Genomic DNA, 23,896 nt, shown 5'->3' with positions numbered 1-23,896 from the left:
TTCTCTGTATCTGCTTGAGGAATTTTACATTTATTTTCACTAGAGGGCATCAATAACGATGGAGACTAATAGTGTCTAGAAAATGTAGTAAGATTAAATTTTCAAGGAGAAGTGAAGTTCTTCTCATTGCAGCTTTAACAACAACGACAAAATAAAATCCTCTTGTAAGTAGACTGATTTCATTACTGTTGCTGTTGGAATTTTGTAAAACCCAGTTTGGTAGTTAGGCACACCTCATCACAGAGTTGACAGGGAATGCCAATCACTAAATGAAAACTTCTCTGTCTCTTCAATAATCCTACTACCCCCTTCCCAAGAGGACCGAAGTCCTTGTATACTCTCCAGTTTGTGTGATTTGGTTAAAATCATACCTAAGAAAAGAAATCAGAGTTTCATCCTAGGGGTGGAGATAAGAATTAAATGAAGGCATGGATAGTTTTCAAGGTACTGAAAGAATTGTCATCTTAAAAATAGAACATTTAAGTTGTTATATACCATTGTCATTACCGTAAACCAGCCATATATTTTTTATTGCTTTCTTTGTAACTGATGTTTTATATTTGTCCTGCTCACAGTACACGCCAGCAAATGTGCAGCTAGAAATCTACGCATTGCAAAAAGTCTTCCATATCTCTTGACCCTGAAAAAAGATTTTAGGAAGGGGGATAAAGGGATTGGAAGTTTAGATGTAGAACAAGAAAACTATTCCTGTGTTGGGTCTGGGTTTTGACTTCCCGTACCTTGAGTACGAAACTGTCTCCAGGGAAGGTCAAGATCAAAGGTCAAGATCACAAGATCAAAGGTCAAAGGTCAAGATCACAAGATCAAAGCTTTGCACAATTGACCACCTTGAGAGGTGACTTTATACCTCTATGAGAGATTCATGACTAAGTGGTTGAATCAAGGGTAGGATAAAAGAAGGATTTTGTCTCTTCTGTCTCTGGGGCATTGGTAGCACAGAGAACAGCCTGGTGTTTGTAATCTGCAAATTCGTGTAAATTTTTTTGCATTTGAGAATTCTTAGAAACAGAATAATACAGAATAATACAAAAATTTTAAATGCTGGTTGATTGGCGATGCTATATGCATTGTACAGTTTTTTTTTTTCTGTTTGCCAAAGGCTTTCCCATGTATTATCTCATGAGGTCTTCATAGCAGGATAGGTAGACAGGAATCTGGATGGAGCTGAAGCTTGTTGAGCATAGCTCTGCCTCATGTTCAAAGTAACCCTGGACCAGAACCACACATAGCAGCCAGTTCTGCCTGATAGTACTCAAACCACACCTCTCCAGAGCCGGTGCCCTCACCGAGAAGGCCTGTTTATTGCTCACGCCTGTGTGGTCAGTCGGGTTTCTGAGTTCTGCAGGGCTTGCCTTCCAGGTGCAAGTTGCATTCTGGTGTTTCCACATATCTCTCATGCTCCTTGGAGCAGCCGCTACAAAATAATGCTCTTCTTGTAACAAGACACAGAAATACAAGGGGCAGGCCCAATGCCACAGGCACATTTCAAACCCCTGCTTGTGGCTCTACCATTAACATCCCATCACACAATGTATTAGTGGGGCAAATCTCTCATGAAGGTGGAAAGAGTGGAGAAAAGAAATATTTGATTAATAATAATCTAATATTCCATTCTAGCTCTTCTCACTCAGTAGCCTTGTCAGCTACTCCTGGCTAAAATAAGTGAATCAAATTAATTGATTTGTTTAAAATGATGTTGATTTTAAAAAACCTGTTAAGTCATTATCATAGAGCTTCTGCTGCAAGACAAATACTTGACTATGGAATAGTAACTCGTAGGCTAACATGTAGGTAAAAGAAAATATCTAGGTTTCCATTATTTAAGATGCAAGTAATATTTTACTTGAAATATTCAACTTAGAACAATAGGGTGATAAACTACTGAAAATTAGCTCAGTGGTAAACTGTGATGAAACTTTCTTCACTTCTATGTGTCCTTGATTCAGCACTGTCAGAGAGTCTTTGCAGCTCACAGAGAATAACGTTTGCTGTGGAGATTATTTTAAAAGGACAGAAGGATGTACGTACACCTTATACGTACACCATAACAGACACTTATGTCTCTAGAGCATTTTGATTGATATTAATTAGCTTTGTCAACCTAATTAATAACCTCATGACTGGGAAAAAGGACAGTTGATATTCTCTCAGAATGCCAATCCTCACTCTTCACTAGTACATGAGAATCACAGAGTTACATGTAAGGACTCTGAAGAACATCAATGTGTCTGATTTCTCTTCATTCCTTTAACTGTTGCCTCAGGAGGGATAATTTGGGTAGCTTAGCATTTACCCTCCCAAAAGTAGTATTACTTTTAATAGACCATATGTGTTCCTCATATATGTGTAACATAACTTTACCAGATGCTCAGTTTTCCAAGCATATTATTAACAACAGTTGTAATAATAACAGGTAGTAATAACAGGTAACAGGTGACTGAAGGTTTATTATGTGTCAGGAACTTTATTAGCTCTTTAGATGAATTTTCTTATCGAACATTCACAGTTAACTCTATAATATAAGTTCTGCTGTTATTTCTATCTCTGATATAGGGAACTGAGGCAACAAGAGAATTTTTTGGGAGGGTTGGTAGGTAACATGTCTAAGGCCACTAGAACTTGGAAGACGTTTGTTTGTTCAGCCTGGCCTGTGTACACGGAACAGATTTGTTCTTCTAGACTTAAAAGGGTAAGACACCTGCAGCATGTGGAAAGAAAAGTTTGGAGTAGGGAGAGTATTGTTTATGTGCATGTTATTTTTTTTAATAGACTTTATTTTTTTTTCAGAGCAGTTTTAGGTTCACAGCAAAAGCGAGCAGAAGGTATGGAGATGTCCCATATGCCCTTTGTCCCCACACATGCACAGCCTTCCCCATTCACAGCATCTCCCAGCAGAGGGTACATTTGTTGCAATCAGTGGACCCACACTGACACATCATTATAACCCAGGGTCCATAGTTTACATTAGTGTTCACTCTTGGTGTTGTACATTCACCAGGTTTGGTCAAATTTGCAATGACATGTGTCCATCATTCTAGTATCATACAGAGTATTTCACGGCCCTAAAAATATGCTCTGTACTCCACGTATTCATCCCTCTCTCTCCCTTAGCCCCTGGCAACCATGGATCTTTTTACTGTATCCACAGTTTTGCCTTTTCCAGAATGCCATATAGTTGGAAGTGAGTTTTTTTATTGCTGGTTAAAGGAGCTTCGATTTATTTGTGCTGCTTGGGTAACAGTAGACTGGGAGAGGAGTCCTGGTTCAGCCCCTGCCACTAGCCTGCTTCACGGCCTCAGGCAATTCAACCTTTCTAACCTCAGTTTACTTATTTATAACATGAAGTGGTCCTGTCTAGCTCACACTTCCCCTGGAAGGTTCTGAGTCTCCCTTTCTGATCTCTTTTCCCCTTTGCACATTTGGATGGAGGGATGGGACACACAGAGAGTAAGACACAAAATCTTTTTTCTCCTTTCTTTTCTGGGAGCTGGAAAGTTTCATGCTGATTTGTGAATAGTGCACTTTAGACTTGAATAGATGCCTAACTAATGAAACTTTATCTCTCTGGAGAAAAACATCTTATGGAAAGAGAAGTGGTCCCTGACTTTTAGGTTGAGAAAGGTGGGGATAGTTTGAAGACCTCACCAACAATATACACTAACAAACACACATTTGTATGTATGTTAGAAAACCAAATGCCATCAGAAGTTAGACTATGTAATGAATATAGCAGAACGTTTGTTTCTAGAAGTTGCTCAAAGATTACTCATTTTAAAATGCACACCATTGGTAGTTGAAGGATAATTTGCTATAGCCAGGGCAGCTCAGGGTGCTGCAGTCTCCTGCTTTCAGGACTGAAGATGGCTCCTCAGCATTTTGAGGTAGCCCTCTGGGTAACAGGGATAGGGAAGTACAATTCTGTTCAGCACTAATATGTCACATCAGATCCTCTCACCGATAAAACTGGAACTGCGTCAAATGTCAATCATTGTATATTTTGGTAGTATCAAGTGTTTTAAAGCTGTGAATTGCAATTGTGCAAACATACATATTATTTCCAAAATGCCTGTTTGGATCACTGTGCTTTTTGGAGTTGAGATACCTAAAATCTTCATATTTTCGAAGAAGCTTAGCCTTACCGATTTGAGGTAAATGTTCTTCCATTGTACATGAATTCTGCTTTACTTCTGTTTTAAGGACTGTAGATGGTTTTGATCAGGCTTTTTTATATTTTGATCAGTTTGAACTGAAATGTTTACTGCTAGCTTGATTCTCCTAGTAACTATAAAAAGGTGAAGTATTGTGACTACTTATAAATGTAGTTTTCTTTTATTAGTGGTCCCTTAGCATTGGGTTCCATTATTTATTATAGGCTACTTATGACCTCGTATGTTATGTATCCATAGTCCCTAGAACAGTGCCTGGCAAACAGCAGGCAGACAATAAATATTTGTAAAATGGATGAGAGAATAAATGAATACTTGTGCCTTCTATTCTGAAGGATTTAAGGATAGTATCTGTTTCATAAACAAATAACTAGGGAGATTGTTTAAAATGTCACCAGAGTGGTTCATAACTGCATTAATTGTTCACCCTTATAAAGGATCACCCTTTTCTTTCACTGAAGCAATCTTGAGAAAGCTTCAGTTTCCACACCTCTGCCAGATGACAGCACACAGCTCTTTGCTTAAATCGTTACTACTTTCATACAAGCTCAGTAAGAAAAAGTAAGTGCACTGGTTCAAACACAAAAGAATCCTAAAGAATTTAATTGTGGAAGTTGAAATTCAAGATGGTGGAGTAGATAACACTGTTCTAGCCTCCTCCTGAGACCACATTAACATTACAACTAACTTGTGGAACAATCAACCTGGAGAATCATTAGAAGGCTAGCTATACAGAAGTTTTATAACTAAGAATATAAAGAAGAAGCCATGTCAAAACTGGTGGAGGGACCGAGATGTGGAATGGGCTAGCCCCATGCCTGCATGTGGCAGTTGAGAATCAGGAGGGATATGTCAGCCATGGAGGTCTTCCCTGCCTTCCCCAAGGAGCAAAAGACCCTAGCCCCACACTAGGCTCCTCAGGCCATAATATTGGTGCTAGGAAGAGGAGTCCCCATGCACCCCCACAACATCTGCTGTGAAAAACAGTATGGATTCCAACCATCTGGGTTGGACAGAAAGCTGCAGGGAACCCAGACATCCTCTTAATGGGCTGGCACACAAACTTACTTGCAGGCACCCACCCTGGGCTCCAGTGGAGGGACAGTGACCCAGGCGGTGTTGGAGACATACAGGGAGAAACTGAATTGTTTGGCTGTGAGGTAAGGACTGGAAGGACAGACAGTCACCATTTTACCTGTGTAGAGCCCTCCTCCTGTGCAGCTGGCAGGTGGGTGCCATCTTTCCTGTATTGAGCCCTCCTCCACACAGCCAAATCTAAATCTGGCCAAGTGAACTCCTCTCGGACCGCTATGGTGACTCCCTGAAGCCCACCCCACCCCACCCACACAATGTCAGAGGCACTTGCTCAGAGAACAGCCAGCCCCATTGCATGCATTGCACTCTTTCTTGGACAACTCTCAGGGGTTTGCGGGCCTATGGTGGGTGCTCTGAGACTTTTGAAGGATAGTTCCAAGATCATCACTGTCACCAAACCAGAATCTACATTAACCTACTAAATACCACTCTTCCCATCCTGCTGACTCCTTGAGACCCTGCCTCATCCAACGCATATACTGCACGAGGCTCTATCAGCGACTGAGCCTTACGGGCATTGACAGGCTGCAGCAGGCCTTGGGGTATCCCAGTCTTTTTCTAGAGTTAAACCATGCCTGGTACTGGTGGCAGCCATACTCAATTTGCAATGTGGCTTCGCCTACGTGCATCCAGGTCCAGCACAGTCAGCGACCAACCACAGATCACTTTGTAGCTCCTACCAGGTAGTCCCTGACTGGTAACTGGCAGTGAATGACCTTAGCCTGCACTGGAGCCCTTGCAAGAGACCCCAGAACCAACATACCTGGAGGTCAGCTTCAGACCACAGCACAGCACTACCCAATTATCACCACAAGTTGCACATCCAGAAGGAAGTCTCAACAGACACCACAGCCCACTGAGGCAAATCTCTCTATGTGAGGTTAGCTCCCCACACAGTAGCCAGTAAGCTATGGACATAACCAAACCCCACAACCAGTCAGCCTGAGAGTCGATCCCACCAACTGATGTGCCAATAGCAGTCAAGGCTCAACTGTGACAGGAGGGTGCACACAATCCACAAAAGGGACACTCCTGGAGTACCCGGTGCAGGTGACCAGGAATACTTCACCACTAGGCCCCACAGGGCACCTACTACATAAGGCCACCTGGAAAAGATTTGGAGGCTTAGCAAGTCTAATATGTAGAAACAAACGCGGAGAGGCAGCCAAAAGTGGGTGAACAAAAAAATGTGTCCCAAATGAAGGAACAGGAGAAAACTCCATAAAAAGAACTAAACAAAATAGAGGCAAGCAATCTACCAGATGCAGAGTTCAAAGTAATGGTTATAAGGATGCTCAAGGACCTTGAGAAGAACTTCAACAAAGAGATAGCAAGGATAAAACAGGACATAGAAACCATAAAAAAAAAAAAAAAGAGTCAGAAGTGAGGAACACAATAACTGAAATGAAGAATGCACTAGAAGGAATCACCGGCAGACTACATGAAGCAGAAGATCAAATTAGCAGTTTGGAAGACAAGGTAGTGAAAAACACCTGATCAGAACAACAACAACAACAATAATGATAATAGTTTGAGACCTCTGGGACCTCACAGTGTAACAACATCACAGTGAAGTGTAACAACACTCACATGCTAGGGTACCAGAAGGAGAAAAGAGAAAGCAAAGAATTGAAAACCTATTTGAATAAATAGTGATGGAAAACTTCCCTAACCTGGTGAAGGAAACAGACATACAAGCTCAGGAAGTACAGAGAGTCCCAGGCATGATGAACCCAAACAGACACATTTTAATTAAAACAGCAAAGGTTAAAGACAAAGAGAGAATCCTAAAAGCAGCAAGAGAAAGACAACTAGTTACTTACAAGGGAGCTCCCATAAGATTCTCAGAGCTAATTTCTCAACAGAAACTTTGCAGGCCAGAAGAGAGTGGCAGGAAATATTCAAAGTGATGAAAAAGCAAGGACCTACAACAAAGACTACTCTACCCAGCAAGGCTATCATTTAAAATTGAGGGAGAGGTAAAGAGCCTTCCAGAGAAGGAAAAGCTAAAGGAGTTCATCACCACCAACCAGTATTACAAGAAATGTTAAAGGGACTTCTTTAAGAAAAAGGGGGCAGGGGAGAACATAAAGATGAATAATAAAATGGCAATAGCTATGTATCTGTCAATAATAACTTTAAATGTAAATGGATTAAATGCTTCAATCAAAAGACATAGGGTAGCTGAATGGATAAGAAAACAAGATCTGTACATATGCTGTCTATAAGAGACCCACTTCAGATTGAAAGATACACCCAGACTGAAAGTAAAGGGATGGAAAAAGATATTTCATGTGAATGGAAATGAAAAAAGAAGCTGGAGTTGCAATGCTTATATCAAACAAAATAGACTTTAAAATAAAATAAAGGCTATAATAGACAAAGAGGGATATTACGTAATGATAAGGGGATCAATCCAACAAGGGGATATAATCCTTGTAAACATGTATGTACTCAACATAGGAGCACCTAAATATATAAAGCAAATATTGACTGACATAAAAGGAAAGATTGACAGTAACGCAATCATAATAGGAAAATTTAACACCCCATTGATACCCATAGACTTATCTTCCAGATGGAAAATCAACAAGGAAACAGCAGCCTTAAATGACACAGTAAATCAGATGGATTTGGTTGATATTTTTAGAGCATTTCACCCCTGAGCAGCAGAATAGACATTCTTTTCAAGTGCACATGGAACATTTTCCCAGATAGACCATGTGTTAGGCCACAAAACTAGTCTCAATAAATTTAAGACGATTGAAATCATATCAAGCATCTTCTCTGACCACCATGGTATGAAACTAGAAATAAATTATTTTTAAAAAAAAAGTAAAACTAACAAATACATGGGTGCTAAATAACTTGCTACTAAACAATGGATGGGTCAACAATGGGTCAAGGGAAACAAAAGAGACCTTGAAACAAATGAAAATGAAAACAGAATGACCCAAAATCTATGGGACACAGTGAAAGCAGTCATTAGAGGGAAATTCACAGCAATGCAGGCCTACTCAAGAAACAAGAAAAATCTCAAATAAACCATCTAACCTTACACTTAAAGGAACTAGCAATAGAACAAGAGTCCAAAGAAAGTAGAAGTAGGAAGGAAATAAAGAAGATCAAAGTGGAAATAAATAAAATAAAGTCTAAAAAAAAAAATAGAAGAGATCAATGTAACCAAGAGCAGATTTTTTGCAAAGATTAAACAAAATTGGTAAAACTTTAGCCTGATTTCATCAAGAAAAAAAGAGAGGATCAATATAAGTAAAATCAGAAATGAAAGAGGAGAACTGACTACGGAGACCACAGAAATACAAAGGATTATGAGAAAATATTATGAACAGTTATGCTAACAAATTGGACAATCTGGAAGAAATGGATAAATTCCTAGAAACATACAATCTTCCAAGGCTGAATCAAGAAGAAAGAAAATCAGATCTGACTGATTACTACTAATGAAATCGAATCAGTAATTAAAAAACTCCCAACAAAGAGAAGTCCTAGACTAGATGGCTTCACAGGTGAATTTTACCAAACATTCAAAGAAGAATTGACATCCATCCTTCTCAAACTATTCAGAAACATTCAAGAGGTGGGAAAGCTGCCATGCTCATTTTACCAGGCCACAAATATTACAAACAAAAAAAAAAAAGAAAAGAAAATTAGATGTCAATATCCCTAATGAACATAAATGCAAAAATCCTCAACAAAATATTATCAAACTGAATTCAGCAATGCGTTTAAAAGATCATACACCACGCTCAAGTGGAAATAATTCCTAGTATGCAAGGTTGGTTCAATAGCCACAATTAATTAACATATACTGCGTAAACAAAATGAAAGCTAAAAATCATATGATCATATCAATAGATGCAGAAAAAGTATTTGACAGAATCAGCATCCATTTATGATAAAAACTCTCAGCAAAGCAGAAATAAAGGGAACATACCTCAACATAATAAAGGCCATATATGACAAACCTTCAGTTAGCATCATACTCAATGGGGGAAAGCTAAAAATATTCTCCTTAAGATCAGGAACAAGACAAAGATCCCTACTTTCGTAACTTTTATTCAACATAGTACTGGAAATCTTAGTCACAGCAATAAGACAAAAAGAAATAAAATGGCTCCAAATTAGAAAGGAAAAGGTAAAACTGTCATTATTTTCAGATGACATAATACTATATAGAGAGAACCTGAATGATTACACCAAAAACTATTAGAACTGATAAATGAGGTCAGTCAAGTAGCAGGATACAAAATTAATATTCAGAAATCAGTTGCATTTTTATACACCAATAATGAACTGTCAGAAAGAGAAATTAAGAAAACAATCCCATTTACAATTGCATCAAAAAAAAAATAAAGTAAAATATATAGGACTAAACTTAACCAAGGAGGTAAAATACCTGTACTCGGGAAACTATAAGACACTGAAGAAAGAAACTGAAGAAGATACAAATAAATAGAAGCATACACCGTGCTTATGGATAGGAAGAATTCACATCATTAAAATGTCCATACTACCAAAACAATCTATAGATTAAATGCATCCCTATCAAAATGTCAATGACATTTTTTACAGAACTAGAACAAATATTCTTAAAATTTATATAGAACTACAAAAGACCCTGTTTAGCCACGGCAATCTTGAGAAAGAAGAACAAAGCTGGAGGTATCACACTACCTGATATCAAATTATACTGTAATGTTATAGTAATTAAAACAGCATGGCATTGGCATAGAAACAGACACATAGATTGATGTAACAGCATATAGAGCCCAGAAATAAATCCACGCCTATATGGTCATTTAATCTATGACAAAGGAGACAAGAACATATTAAAGACAGTCTATTCAATAATTGTTGTTGGGAACACTGGACAGATACATGCAAAAAAATGAAATGGGACCACTTTCTTACACCATATATAAGAATAAACTCAAAATGAATTAAAGACTTAAAGACACCATATATAAGAATAAACTCAAAATGAATTAAAGACTTAAATGTAAGACCCCAAATCATAAAACTCCTAGAAGAAAACATAGGCAGTAAACTCTCTGACATTGCTGTTAGTGATATTTTTTCTGATCTATCTCCTTGGGCAAAGGAAACAAAAGAAAAAATAAACAAATGGGACTACATCAAACTAAAAAGTTTTTGCATAGCAAAGAAAACCAGCAACAAAACAAAAAGACAGCCTACTTAATGGGAAAAGATATTTGCCAATGATACATTTGATAAGGGGTTAATACCTAAAATTTATTTTAAAAAATTATCCAATTCAACATCAAAAAGCAAGCAATCCAATCAAAAAATGGACACAGGCCCTGAATACATTTCTCCCAAGAGTACATACACATGACCAATAAACATGATGAAAAGACATACTCAATGTCACTAATCATCAGAGAAAGGCAAATTAAAACCACAATGAGATATCACTTCACACCTGTCAGAATGGCTGTCATTAATAAATCAACAAACAAGTGTTGGCGAGGATGTGGAAAAAAGGGAACTCTCATGCACTGTTGGTGGGATTGCAAATTGGTACAGCCACTATGTAAAACAGTACAGTTTCCTCAAAAAGTAATAGAACTACCTTATGACTCAGCAATTCCACTCCTGGGTATTTATCCAAAGAAATCCAAAGCACTAATTCAAAAAGATATATGTACCACTATGATCACGGCAGTGCTATCTACAGTAGCCAAGATATGGAAACCACCTAAATGCCCATCCATAGAAGATTGAATAAAAATATGATATATATAAATATAACAGAATATTACTTGGCCAAAAAAAGAATGAAATCTTCCATTTGCAACATCATGGATGGACCTAGAGGGTGTTATGCTAAGTGAAATAAGTCAGACAGAGAAAGACAAATGCCATGTGATTTCACTTATATGTGGAACGTAAATAACAACATAAACAAACAAATAAAACAAGAGCAGACTCATAGATACAGAGAAAAAACTGATGGTTGCCAGAAGGAAAGGGGTTTGGGGAGCTGAGTGAAAAAGGTGAAGAGATTAAGAAATACAAATTGGCTGTTACAAAATAGTCATGGGGCTGTAAAGTACAGCACAGAGAATATAGTCAACAATGTTGCAACAGCTATTTTAGTGCCATATGAGTACTAGAGTAATGGTGGGGTTGGGGTGATCACTGCATAAATTATGTAAATGTCAAACCACTATTCAGTATACCTAAAACTGGTATATTGAATGTCAACTGTGACTGAAAAAATAAATGATTTAAAAAATAATTGTGAATAGTTGAATATGTGGTTTAGAGGAGTCAATTATGAAGTACATCTATCATTTCTTATGGCATATTGGACGTACTCATTTTTATATTAACACATTTATTCCATGGTATTATTTACATTGGGTGAGAGTAAATCCATTTTTAAAAGATATACTAAGTTTGATCATTTTTATGATCTCATTTCTATTGCTATTCCTCCTTCACCTCCCTTCTATCCCCCCACCAAAGAGGGAGGGAGGGAGGGAGGGAGGGAGGGAGGGAGGGAGGAAGGAAGGAAGGAAGGAAGGAAGGAAGGAAGGAAGGAAGGAAGGAAGGAAGGAAGGAAGGAAGGAAGGAAAGAAGGAAACAAGGAAAGAAAGAAGGAGAGAGGAAGAAGGAGAGGGAGAGGGAGCAAGAGAGAGACAGAGAGGGAGGGAGGGAGGGAGGGGGAGAGAGAAAAAAAGAGAGAGAGAGAGACAGAGAGAGAAAGAGAGAGAGAAAGAGAGAGAAAGAAAGAGAGAAAAGAGTTAGCTTACAAATCCTGGCTTAGCCTTTCAAGTCCTGTGAACATACTTAGTGTTTTTTATTTGGTTGATTTAAGTATTTATGTTTCCTTGTTATTGAAGTTGAAAATACAGCAATGCCTTTTAATATACAAAAAAACAAAATTGGTGAAAAGGAATTTTAGAGAATCACAATTAAAATTGTTCTCCTGGAGCGTATGGTGCCTACCAATAAGCAAATGAGTAATTTCCAATTGAGGTGTTATCTTCATGTAGATTCAGGTCTGATTTCCCCGTGCATCATGCCATTTCAGATGTAGCTCTTTTAAATTGAGCAATTTTAGACTACATAGCTTTGTTCTCTAGTTGTTTTCCTGTGGAATTTCAATGAATTGTGATGTGGTGCATAAGGATGGCAGTTTAATGGAAAACCTTCCCAGCCTTCTGTCCCCACACCTTCATCATGTCGCATAGCAAGTGATTACTTCCCTGCAAGCTCTCCTCTCTGGTCTCCCGCTGTGTGTGACCACCCTCTGCAGTGTCTCCACAATAAGAGAAGGTGAAAATCAGCCTGCAGGTTTAAATTAATTGCATTCCTTGGTTATGCTATTATAGGAGTTAGCCAATGTTTTAAAGCACAACATTCTGAACTTGTAGTTTAAACATAATTGCAAAGAGAAAGCTGACATTGAAGTAATAAGTGACAGAGTAAACTTAACTGAAGGAAAACAACGTAAAACACTCATATGCAAATACTCAAATAATCTGATAAATTTATTCATAGGCAGTTGGATATCGATTTTATTAAATACGCCATTTGAAATGGTGTACTTTGGCAGTTAAGATCTGAAAGATGCTGTTGAATACAAGATATCAGGTCCTGTATGTTACTTGAGCTAGTTTGAGATATCTGAGTTTATCCTGCCTTCATTTGGAAAAGAAATAGATGTAGTTAGTGGCTCTGCCTCTGGGCTCCCAGGGGACTGCATCCATATCCACACTGTACAGTTTTCACCCTGTATTTGTAATTCTTCATTTACGTTTTTGTGCCACTACACTGTAGCCAGGACTTTCTTGTGTTCCTGGGCCCATTGCCCCATGCAACATCTGGCACACAGGCAGGTGCCTAAGTGACATTCACTAAAAGAATTAAGGATTTATACAGAATTGTACACCTGAAACCTATGTAACTTTACTAACAATTGTCACCCCAATAAACTTGAATTTAAAAAAAAATTAAGAGTTTATGTGAAGTGATGGAAGGTAAACATAGGAAGTCTTCATTTTTCCTTACTTTTTCCTACTTTCGTATGGCATGTTTCACTATCAATTCTGGCTCTTAGGCACAGCTAAAATTGACATACTGTATGCGTATTTAGGAAAAACATTTCTGTTAGCGTATCCTGGCCAGCGCTATATAGAAGTGATTATTACTACTAATATTTATGTGTGTCATTAATTGCTAAGAATAATAATTTACTCGTAAATGCAAGATTGTATTAATTTTATCTGTAATGGAATTCTTGTTCCTCCCGAAATCCTAGCAAATTATTAAAATTGCTTTGTAGGGAGTACAAAGTTAAGGAAATCAAATTTGTTTTATAAGGCCATTTGATGTAATTAATTTTTAAAATGTACCTTGTTTTTTTAATACCAGACTTTACATAATAATAAGGTTTTTAAAAGACCTTTATAAAAAGAACTATTTTTCCCATTTATCCTTTCTTTGTCAGTTAATCCTCAACCCTAGAACATGCCTTTAAATTTCTGCTGTACACCAATTGTCTATATTGCATCTTACATAATGCAGTCTGGTAGAGACTAACTCAGACTTTAGACATTTTTTTGAAACAAATAAATACATAATTGTCGGTGAGCACCTTTGCCTATAGCTTTAGAACAAGGGCTATTTCTAATCAGGCCTGATCTTCAGCTAATGCACACCGTCGTAGCATAATAGCTGATTTCTGTACTGATTGGTTAGTCGCCTTGCAGATTATTAAAATATTTTTACAGTTACCCCTGCTTACGACTCTGGGACTCCACTAGAACTTTAATGTATTTTTAGGGGAATATTTGAGTTGTATGTGTAATTCCAAGTCTTCGAAACCTGGAAATTGGAGATCAGTAAGGGTTCTAACCCCTAACCTTTCTGTCACACTTCATGTCCAATTGATCAAAAAACTTTACTGGTTCTACCTTTTAAAAAAGTTTCAGACTGACACCTTCTCATTGCATTGGCTCTCTTGCCATAGTCCAAGTGCTATCATAGCTCTCCTGAACAGTTGTAATAACCCTTTATTGGTCTCCCTGCTTCCAATCTTGCTTCTGGTAGTGTATTCTCCAAACAGAAGCCAGAGTGATCCTTTAAAAAAAAGTATGGATCATATTTAAAGGCCACAAAGTCTCTGGGTAAGCTGATCTTCTGCCTTTCTGCCCCATCTCTCTTAGCTTCCACTCATCTTTCCTGGGCCCTCTGTCTGCTCCAACCACCCTTCCTCCAGGGTCACTCCAGCCTTGCACCCCTTCTAGAATGTGAGCTCCCTGCAGGCAGGAAGGTTTTCTGTTTGTTTCTCTCCTTTATCTTCAGCCCCGAGTACACCTGGTGCACAGTAGTTGCTCAATAAACAGCAATTCAATGCATGAATCACTGCGCAGTATTTTCAGTCAATCCTTTTGAATAAACTGTGTGTAGAGATAGAAAGCTGAGTGTGTTCTTAAACTTCTCTTTGTTGTTCTTATCTAATGGCATTCTTCTACACGAAACATACCATAACAAAAGCAATATAAATCATTTTGATTCTCTCCTTTAAAAAGCTTATAATCAAAAGCAGACAACACTGACAAAAGACACCAACAAATATTAAGCAAAGTTAAGCCTATTGAGTATAAATTATTAAAAAGAAACTGGATCAATATGAAAAAGAAACCATTTAATTTTACTAGAGGATGTATACACAAATCCTATCTAAATGGAAAGAAACACCATATTGTTATGTATAAAGATTTTGTATTATCCCTTTCATATAAATATATATTTTAAAGAAACTCCAACTACATTTCCAACGGGAATTTCCTTTGTTTCTTTTGTTGGCTCACTGTTTTGTTTGCAACTCACCTTCCCTCATCGTACAACCTAAATTGCCCCTCTCAAACTGGTCACTTTACATCTCCTTGTTTTACTTTGTTAGAATACTATCTTTTTTTCCAGCTTTCGTGACATATAATTGACATATAACATTGTTTAAGGCGCACAACATAATGATTTTATATGTGTATACGAGATCGGACAATTAACTTCATGAACTCATCCTAGAAAAAGTGCTACATACCTCATTGCTGAATATCACTACGGTCACCTTTGAAGTACTCCCTTGGGAAGCTATGCACTGATGTCAGTGCCTAGTCCATCGGTTTGAAGCAATTTTGGAACTCTTTTCCTGGAATGGCCATCAGAGCTGTCGTCATGTTACCCTTGATGTCCTGAATGTCATCAAAATGTCTTCCTTTCAATATTTCCTTTATCTTCAGGTAAAAGAAAGAAGTCATTGGGGGTCAGATCAGGTGAGTAGGGAGGGTAGTCCAGTACAGTAATTTGGTTACTGGCTAAAAACTCCCTCACAGACAGTGCCATGTGAGCTGGTGCATTGTCGTGATGCAAGAGCCATGAATTGTTGGCAAAAACTTCAGGTCGTTTTCATCTAACTTTTTCATGCATCCTTTTCAGCACTTCCAAATATAAACTTGGTCAACTGTTTGTCCAGTTAGTACAAATTCATAATGAATAATCCCTCTGATATCAAAACATGTTAGGAACATCATTGCAACAAGTTTGCAAACTTGTCAGATTTCGTACATTACAAAATGATTACTACAATAAGTTTAGTTAACATCCATCACTTAACAATTACAATTTTTTTTTTTTTTGGTGTGGTGAGAACTTTTACAATCTACTCTCATAGCATCTTTCAAATACACCATGCAGTACTGTTAACTGTAGTCAGCATGATATATTAGAACCCCAGACCTTATTCATCTTATAATTCGAAGTTTGTACCCTTTGACTACTTTCACTTATTTACACCCCCCATTCCATCCCTGGCCCTAGCAACCACCAATCTGTTCTCCACTTTTATGAGTTTGGGGATTTTTAGATTCCACATGTATGGAAGATTATACAGTATTTGTCTTTCTTTGTCTGACTTATTTCACTTAGCATAATTCCCTCAAGGTCTATCCATGTTGCAAATGGCAGGATTTTCTTCTTTTTCATGGCTGAATAATATTCTATTGTATATATACACCACATTTTCTTTATCAATTTATCCATCTTAGGTTGTTTCCATATTTTGGCTATTGTGAATAATGCTGCAGTGAACATAGGGGTGCAGAAATCTCTTCGAGGTAGTGATTTTGTTTCCTTCAGATATATACCCAGAAGAGAAATTGCTGGATCACATAGTAGTTCTACTTTTAATTTTTTGAGGAACCTTCATACCATTTTCCATAGTGGCTGCACCAATTTACATTCCCACCAAGAGTGTACAAGGATTCCATTTTCTTCATATTCTCATCAGCACTAACTCTTGTCTTGATAATAGCCATTTGAACATGAGGTGATATCTCATTGTGGTTTTGATTTGCATTTCCCTGTTGATTAGTGATGTTGGGCACCTTTTCATGTACTTGGTCATTTGAATATCTTCCTTGGAAAATGTGTCTGTTCAGGTCCTTTGCCCACTTTTTAATTGGATTATTTGGTTGCTTTTGTTTGTTTTGTGGGTTTTTTTGTATTTTTATTTTTGTTTTTTGTTGTTTTTTTGCTGTTGAGTTATTTAAGTTCCTTATATATTTTTAATATTAACCTCTTGTCAGATATGAGGTTTGCAAATATTTCCTCCCATGAAAAGTTTGCCTTTTCATTTTATTGATTGTTTCTTTTGCTGTACAGATGCTTTTTAATTTGATAAACTTGTTTATTTTTGCTTTTGTTGCTGTGCTTTGTGGATTGTAGCCACAAAATCATTGTTAAGATTCCCTGTTTTCTTCTATGGTTTCAAGTCTTACCTTTAAGTCTTTAATTCTTTTCAAGTTATGTAAGTTTTTGTGTTTGGTGTAAGATGGGTGTCCAGTTTCATTTTTTTGCATGTGAATATCCAGTTTTCCCAGCACTACTTATTGAATACACTCTTTTCTGCATTGAGTATTTTGGCTTCTTGTCAAATATTAGTTGACCTAATATGCATGAGTGTTTTTCTGGGCTCTCTATTCTGTTCTATTAGTCTATGTGTCTTTTTTTATGCAATTACCATACTATTTTAATTACTGTAGCTTTGTAATACAGTTTGAAATCAGGAAGTACAGTACCTCCAGCTTTGTTCTTCTTTCTCAAGATTGCTTTTGCTATTCAGGATCTTTCTGTTCATAAGAATTTTCAGATTGTATTTTCTATTTCTGTAAAAAAAAAAATGCCACTGGATCTTGATAAGGATCACATCAAATCTGTAAATATCTGGGTAGTAAGAACATTGTACCAACTATTAATTCTTTCAGTTATGAGCATGAAATATCTTTCTGTTTATTTGTGTCTTCTTAACTTTCTTTCATCAGTGTCTTATAACCTCTTTGGTTAAATTTATTCCTAGTTATTTTTTTGGTTTTGGCGCTATTGGAAATAGGATTGTTTTCTTTATTGCTTTCTTGAATAATACTTTGTGTGAATATATGGAACAACTGATTTTTGTATATTGATTTTGTGTTCCGCAACTTGACTGAATTTGTTCTGTTTTTTTAGTGAATTCTAATATTTTCGACATCATGTCATCTGCAAGCTGAGACAATTTTACCCCTTCCTTTCAATTTTGTATGCCTTTTCTTTGTTTATTTTTTCTTGCCTAATTTCTCTGGCTTGGACATCTAGTACTATGTTGTATAGCAGTGGTGAGTGATACCCTTGTCTTATTCCTGATATTGGAGGAAAAGCTTCCTACCTTTCACATTAAGTATGCTTTTAGCTGTGGGCTTGTAATGGCCTTTATTGTGTTGAGGTACTTTCCTTTATATCCAATTTGTTGAGAGTTTTTAGGATGAATAGATTTTGAATTTTGTGAAAATTTTTTTCTGCATTGATTGAGACTATCATGTGATTTTTATCTTTCATTCTATTAATATGATATATTTTTTGACTTGCATATGTTGAGCCATTCTTACATCCTAGGATGCTTACTATAAAAGAGACACTGTTTTTTCATTGCTTGTGGAAAAATGAAAAGTAACCTGTTTGCATCTATTTAAATGTTAAATGTGCCTACCGTTTGCTAAGCTGTTCTATACTGGTATATCTATTCAACAGAAATGAAAGCATCAGTGTATAGAGATGGATGTGCAAGGATATTTATTAAAGCATTGTTTTTAAGGTAAAATGAATTGGAAGCTACCTAAATTTTCATCTGTTTGAAATGGTCAAATAACTTATGGTACTGCTATCCTGTGGAATATTAACAGAATTTTAAAATAATTGTTACACTTATTTTCTTGATTTGAAGACCTATATTATTAAATACCTAAAGTTTTTTCAGAGAATATTTATTGTACAAGCCATTTAAAAATTTAAAGCAGTGTATGTATTTGTGTAGATGGATGGGTTTGTGTTTATTAACATACGAAATATGTGGAAAAAGACATACTAAGATATTTACAATTACCATATTATCAGGAGTGAAAAATGGGAATAAGAGAGATTATCAATATCTATTATCCCACTTTTTTCTTTAACTTGGTAAAACAAAATGTTATGTTTTAATTTAAAAAATATAATAAAGGTTGTTCAATGATAAATGTAAATAAACATGCATTGTAAGATATTGGTAGTTTGTCTTTGCACATGTGTAAATACCATATGGTGTATGAAAGGAGAGCCAACATTACTGTATTTGGTCAGAGATATCTTTTTTCATAGAGAAAACACTTGACTGATGTATCAATATTCTCCTATAAATCTAATTACAGTTTAGAGGTTTGGAATTTACATTGTTTTCCAACTCAAGTAAAACTTATTCTAAGAAATAATCACTACGAAACCACATTATTAAACAAATCACTCTAAACAAAAGAAAATAATGCTTCATTGTTAAGAGATTCTTATTTTACTCTTCGGAACTGTCCCATCTAAAAGTGAAGACCTATGTTGGCTTGCATAATAGGACTAAAGCAATCACGGTCTTTTTAAGAGCTGATTTTTTTAAACATGTTTGCAATTTGTACATTTGAAACAAAGATTGTTTATCCTTTTTTCTTTTTTATTTCAGAGCGTTTTACAGTGTACAGCTCTAAAAACCTTAGACAAGCATGGAATAAGTAAGTCTTTATATAGATTGCACTCATTGTACTCATTCTCTCTCTCTCTCTCTCTCTCTCTCTCTCTCTCTCTCTCTCTCTCTCTCTCTCTCTCTCACATGCGTGCACAAATTTTAAAACTCTCCTGATAAATTGTCATGACATCTTTTTTATTTATTCATCCAATTATTCATTCATGCATTCATTTAACCATTAACCAGTTATTAAGGCCTAACTGTGTGCCAGCCCATGTTCAGCCTTGAACCAACACTGTTGTATGAGTTTGGGTTCCTAGAGCAATGTGGCATTGCTACAGAGTTGTAAATCCTAAAATTCACTGTGCTCAGTCTTCTTGTAACTAGATTCCAAGAAACATTTTAGCATCAGCAAAATAGCATTTATTAAGTACAATATAATGACTGACTTTCTAATCTAAGTAAAGTTGATGACAACCTTTGAGTTAGATAAAATTGATCTTTCAGATTTTTTCAATTTACCTATTTTTTTTCCCTAAGCTTTATTGGGAAACTAAGTACATATATCACTTAAAGTATATGTACTCCATTTATTTAATTTCCATTCTCTCATTTTAACTTGTTGAAATAGGTTTATTTATTGGCTTCGAAATTTGATGAAATCTGTAGATCTGAGTTTCTCAACTTATTCAGAGGTCTTTTATTGCAAGCCAACCTGTTAGTAAATCATTAAAAGTTGGAAAGCAGAGTAACAGAGTCACTAGTTTTCTTGTGGGTATCACATTTCAAGCATTATGCTGGGAAAAAGGTAACTGGAACTACTTTCATAAACTGTAATTTGTCATAACAAAATTTAGTCTATAGGGAATTTAGCGTCACTGTCTCACTTTTTACTGTTATGACATTTTAATTTTAGATATCATCAGTTATGAAAAGAAAAAGAAAAAACCTTTTTATAATAAAAATACCTTTAGTTGATGCTGTCAGTAGATAGAGTAGACGGTTTATTGTAAGGAACTCATGGAATGAATACATTAAATTCTACAGTGGTTTATTTGGAAGATTGGCAATTTATTTTGAGTCAATTCATACTTAGAGGAACATTCTGGTATAATTAGTTTTGTCTAATTTAAGGCTTTGCACTTGCCATTTGAAGAGTCGATTCTTAATATCTAGAGTCTCCCTACTATGTAGGGAGGCATGTGCTTTGCCTGGAACATTCTTTGTGTGTTCCTCACCCTTTTAACCTCACCCCCCTCCACTTAACTGATCCATGGTCTAACATAGTTTAAAATGTTTTCATATACCAGGTAATGTATACAGTATATAGTTCCTACCTTAATGAAATGATCAAACACATTCCTCTCTCATCACTGCTTAATATGTTTTTTTCAACAAGGTAACCATTTTATGAAACAATTCTTGATAAAGCAGTTTAATCTCTAACCCTATCTTTGAAGTAACAGGGAAATCTGGCAAATCCACTCATACTAGCATTTGTGGAGAACAGCCTCCAATTTGGATAACTGAATTTCCTTCCTTCAGAGGGACATAGCTAGAATGGCCTCCAAATTACCCAGGAAAACATATATGGCAATTCTCATCCACTTAGAATCATCGACAAAAGATGGGGGGAGGTCTGTGGACAATGCTATGATATTTCTTCCACTGTCTTCTTGTGGATATGATCCCTCACCATTTATACCTGGCCCACTCCATTCATTCCTTTTAGCGACTTCTATTCAGCATCTGCCATCATAGGTACTCTAACATACCTGGGGTGCCAAAAAAATGTATACAAGTGGACACTTTGGTCAACGCTGCTCAAGCAGTAGTTCACCGTAATCAGAAGTGTCTGGACACTGATGGTAACCACTCTGAGCACCTCTTGTAATTGCAGAAGTCAAACATGACTTGTATTCATCTTTTGTTATCGGTATATATTGAGTATTACAATTTTAATACACTTTCCTTTCTTAAAATATGTATACATTTTTAAGGCACCCTCTGGGCACCCTCTGTATATACAGGGCACCCTCTGTATATGCCCCAATGAATGGCCTTTCTTGTTCAACCATTTCACAGTGAAAAGTGACACACCTCTCAGAGAAGATGCTTTGGTCCATTTCCATTACTTTATCCCAGGAGAGACTAGGTTATTTCTTTCATTTTTTTTTTTAAATTAAAGTTTATTGGGATGACAATTGTTAGTAAAGTTACATAGATTTCAGGTGTACAATTCTGTAATACATCATCTATATATCACATTTTGTGTTCACCATCCAGAGTCAGTTCTCTTTTCCATTAACATATATTGGATCCCCTTTATCCTCTTCTACCACTCCCCATCCTCTCTTACCCTCTGGTAACCACTAAACTATTGCCTGTGTCTATGAGTTTTTGTTTCTTCATTTGTCTTGTTCGTTTGTTGTTTTCAGTTTTATATACCACATATCAGTGAAATCATATGGTTTTCGACTTTTTCTGTCTGACGTATTTCTCTAGGTTATTTCATGGCTTCCAAAAACAAAAAGAAAATTGAAGTAATGTTCAACTTTGCATTGTTTATCTTCAGTGTGACCACTTACAACCTGATGTTTTTCTTTCTCTGAGAGGTATTGATTATGTCACAACAAAAGAAGTTAATTGAATTAACAAAAATCAGGATGTACAATCCTCTGGTAGTGCTGCTTTGGAAATTTTGAAAACTATGTGCACTGTGCTCAGTTCTCTAAAATTTTCTTAAAATATGCTAAATATGAGTAAATGTGCTTTTGAGGGCTAATAAGAATTCTTCAGAATATTATTTTTCACAAAATAAGAATACAGTTTCTATTTAAGATATCACGATAGAGATATTTGATTTGTTTTTGCATTTTCCATGAACATAGGATTTATGAATTTTCTACCAAAAACAAGGTCTAAAATACCGAAGGAAATATTACGTTTTCATGTAGTTTTTATAATCAGTCGATAGAATTGTAGTTAATGACTTTTTAAAAAAATCTCTACCATCACATATGCTTTTTTAAAAAATTAGAATTAATTCAAAGTTATTTAATAAACTGAATCCCAACCTTAGATTACTTTTAAAACATTTTAGGTAAAATATTAAAAGCTGAGCTTGAGGTAAAATTTTTAAATTATAAACATAACTTGTTTAGAACCATGCTATTTTTAAGGCCTCCTAAGTCTTATTTTTGTTGCCTTAGAATTTATTTTGGAAAACACTAAGTAATAAAATCATCGCTTAAAACATTATAAAAAAATATTACTTTCTGGTATCCCAGTGTTAAATCCTTAGAGCCAAGCTATAGCCTCTAGCCAGTTTGAACCCACTGCAATTTAGAGAGCATTGAGAATTCAGAGACATTAATTATGTTATTGATTCTTCCTCCAAAATGGACTTGTGACCCAGCAACCTTCATGACATTTCAACATTTCTCACTTCAGAGTGAGGTCTAGATTTGGAAGAACTGCATTTAAACACTATTAAGCCAGGGCTGACTTTCTCCATTGCTGCTGACTAATTTGTTTGTCAACAGCATAATTATAAAACTGAAGCAATTAGTAAATTCTCTTGTACAGCAGTAATAGGTTCAAAATAGAGTGAACTCATTTGCAAGAACTAATTTGAGTTCAGTTTAGATGGGTTAATAAAAGAAGGCTAGGTTAATATAAAGAAGCAAGTCACTATTCAAAATTAAGTAACAATGTCTTTTAAAATATATATTAACTCACCTATTAAAGCAAGTGGATACGTTAACCTGCCTAAGAGAGTAAGAATTTCTTGAGAAATGAATCCTCAAGTCTCTTTGAACGGCTGTAACTAACATGTGACCCAGACTATTTGGGAACCAAATCTGCCCTAGGTAACCCAGGCAATTCCCTGCTGAATTCATTTATATCAGTAACCATGGGCATAATTTTATCCTTTGAAGGACTTTTTAGTATTCTGGGCGAACAAAGCACTGATGGGAGAAAAATATCAAAAGATCTAGCAGATACATAAACTCAAAAGGATAATATAAAGAAGAAACCTTAATTATAGGATTGAGAATAATAAACATATATTAGTAAAGAAAAGAAAGTTGTTTTCTTCCCTTATATTGGCCATACATGATCTGGGTGGGCTGTTCCTACTCAAAGGGGATTTTGGACTAAAGGGACAAAAATCGTAATTTTATAAATACATGTGCTGTTTCCTAACTGCCTTCAAAACTTTCTTTTATTTCACTGGCGCTATAAAGACTCTCCCTATTTTTCTTCCAAATCTCTCTATTTATAGTTGTCTGACACCGGCACGTATGTGCAATCAACCAAGAATTTCAGCCACTTTAAAGGCCTTTTATTATTTTGGCTGGAGAAGAAGCCTTAGTGTATGTTCTCCAGCAAAGTTAAGGGTAGGATTCCAGGAACACATTTGCTTGTTTTGGAACTTTATAACAGCTGAACAATTTTCGAGGTTTGAAAGTAGCAAAAAGAAAACTAAGGCTAAACCACCAAAATCACAGAAGACAGATTGGAAAACCCAGCT

At 36.1% G+C, this 23,896-nt stretch overlaps 1 protein-coding gene across 3 annotated transcripts in view; it reads left to right on the top strand.

The window, feature by feature from the left end:
* CDK14 (cyclin dependent kinase 14) overlaps window positions 1–23,896 on the top strand; it is a 563,325-nt gene that overhangs the window by 423,675 nt on the left and 115,754 nt on the right. For all 3 annotated transcript variants that reach the window (XM_081079441.1, XM_081079443.1, XM_081079442.1), the window contains one exon: window positions 19,357–19,405. In XM_081079441.1, the coding sequence (XP_080935567.1) occupies window positions 19,357–19,405 (49 nt within the window). The remainder of the gene's footprint in view (window positions 1–19,356; window positions 19,406–23,896) is intronic.

Source organism: Rhinolophus hipposideros (genome assembly GCF_964194185.1).
Source record: "Rhinolophus hipposideros genome assembly, chromosome: 18".
In the NCBI taxonomy this organism is placed as follows: Eukaryota; Metazoa; Chordata; class Mammalia; order Chiroptera; family Rhinolophidae; genus Rhinolophus; species Rhinolophus hipposideros.
The sequence above is the reverse complement of the archived record's forward strand: the minus strand, read 5'-3'. Positions and strand labels throughout refer to the sequence as shown.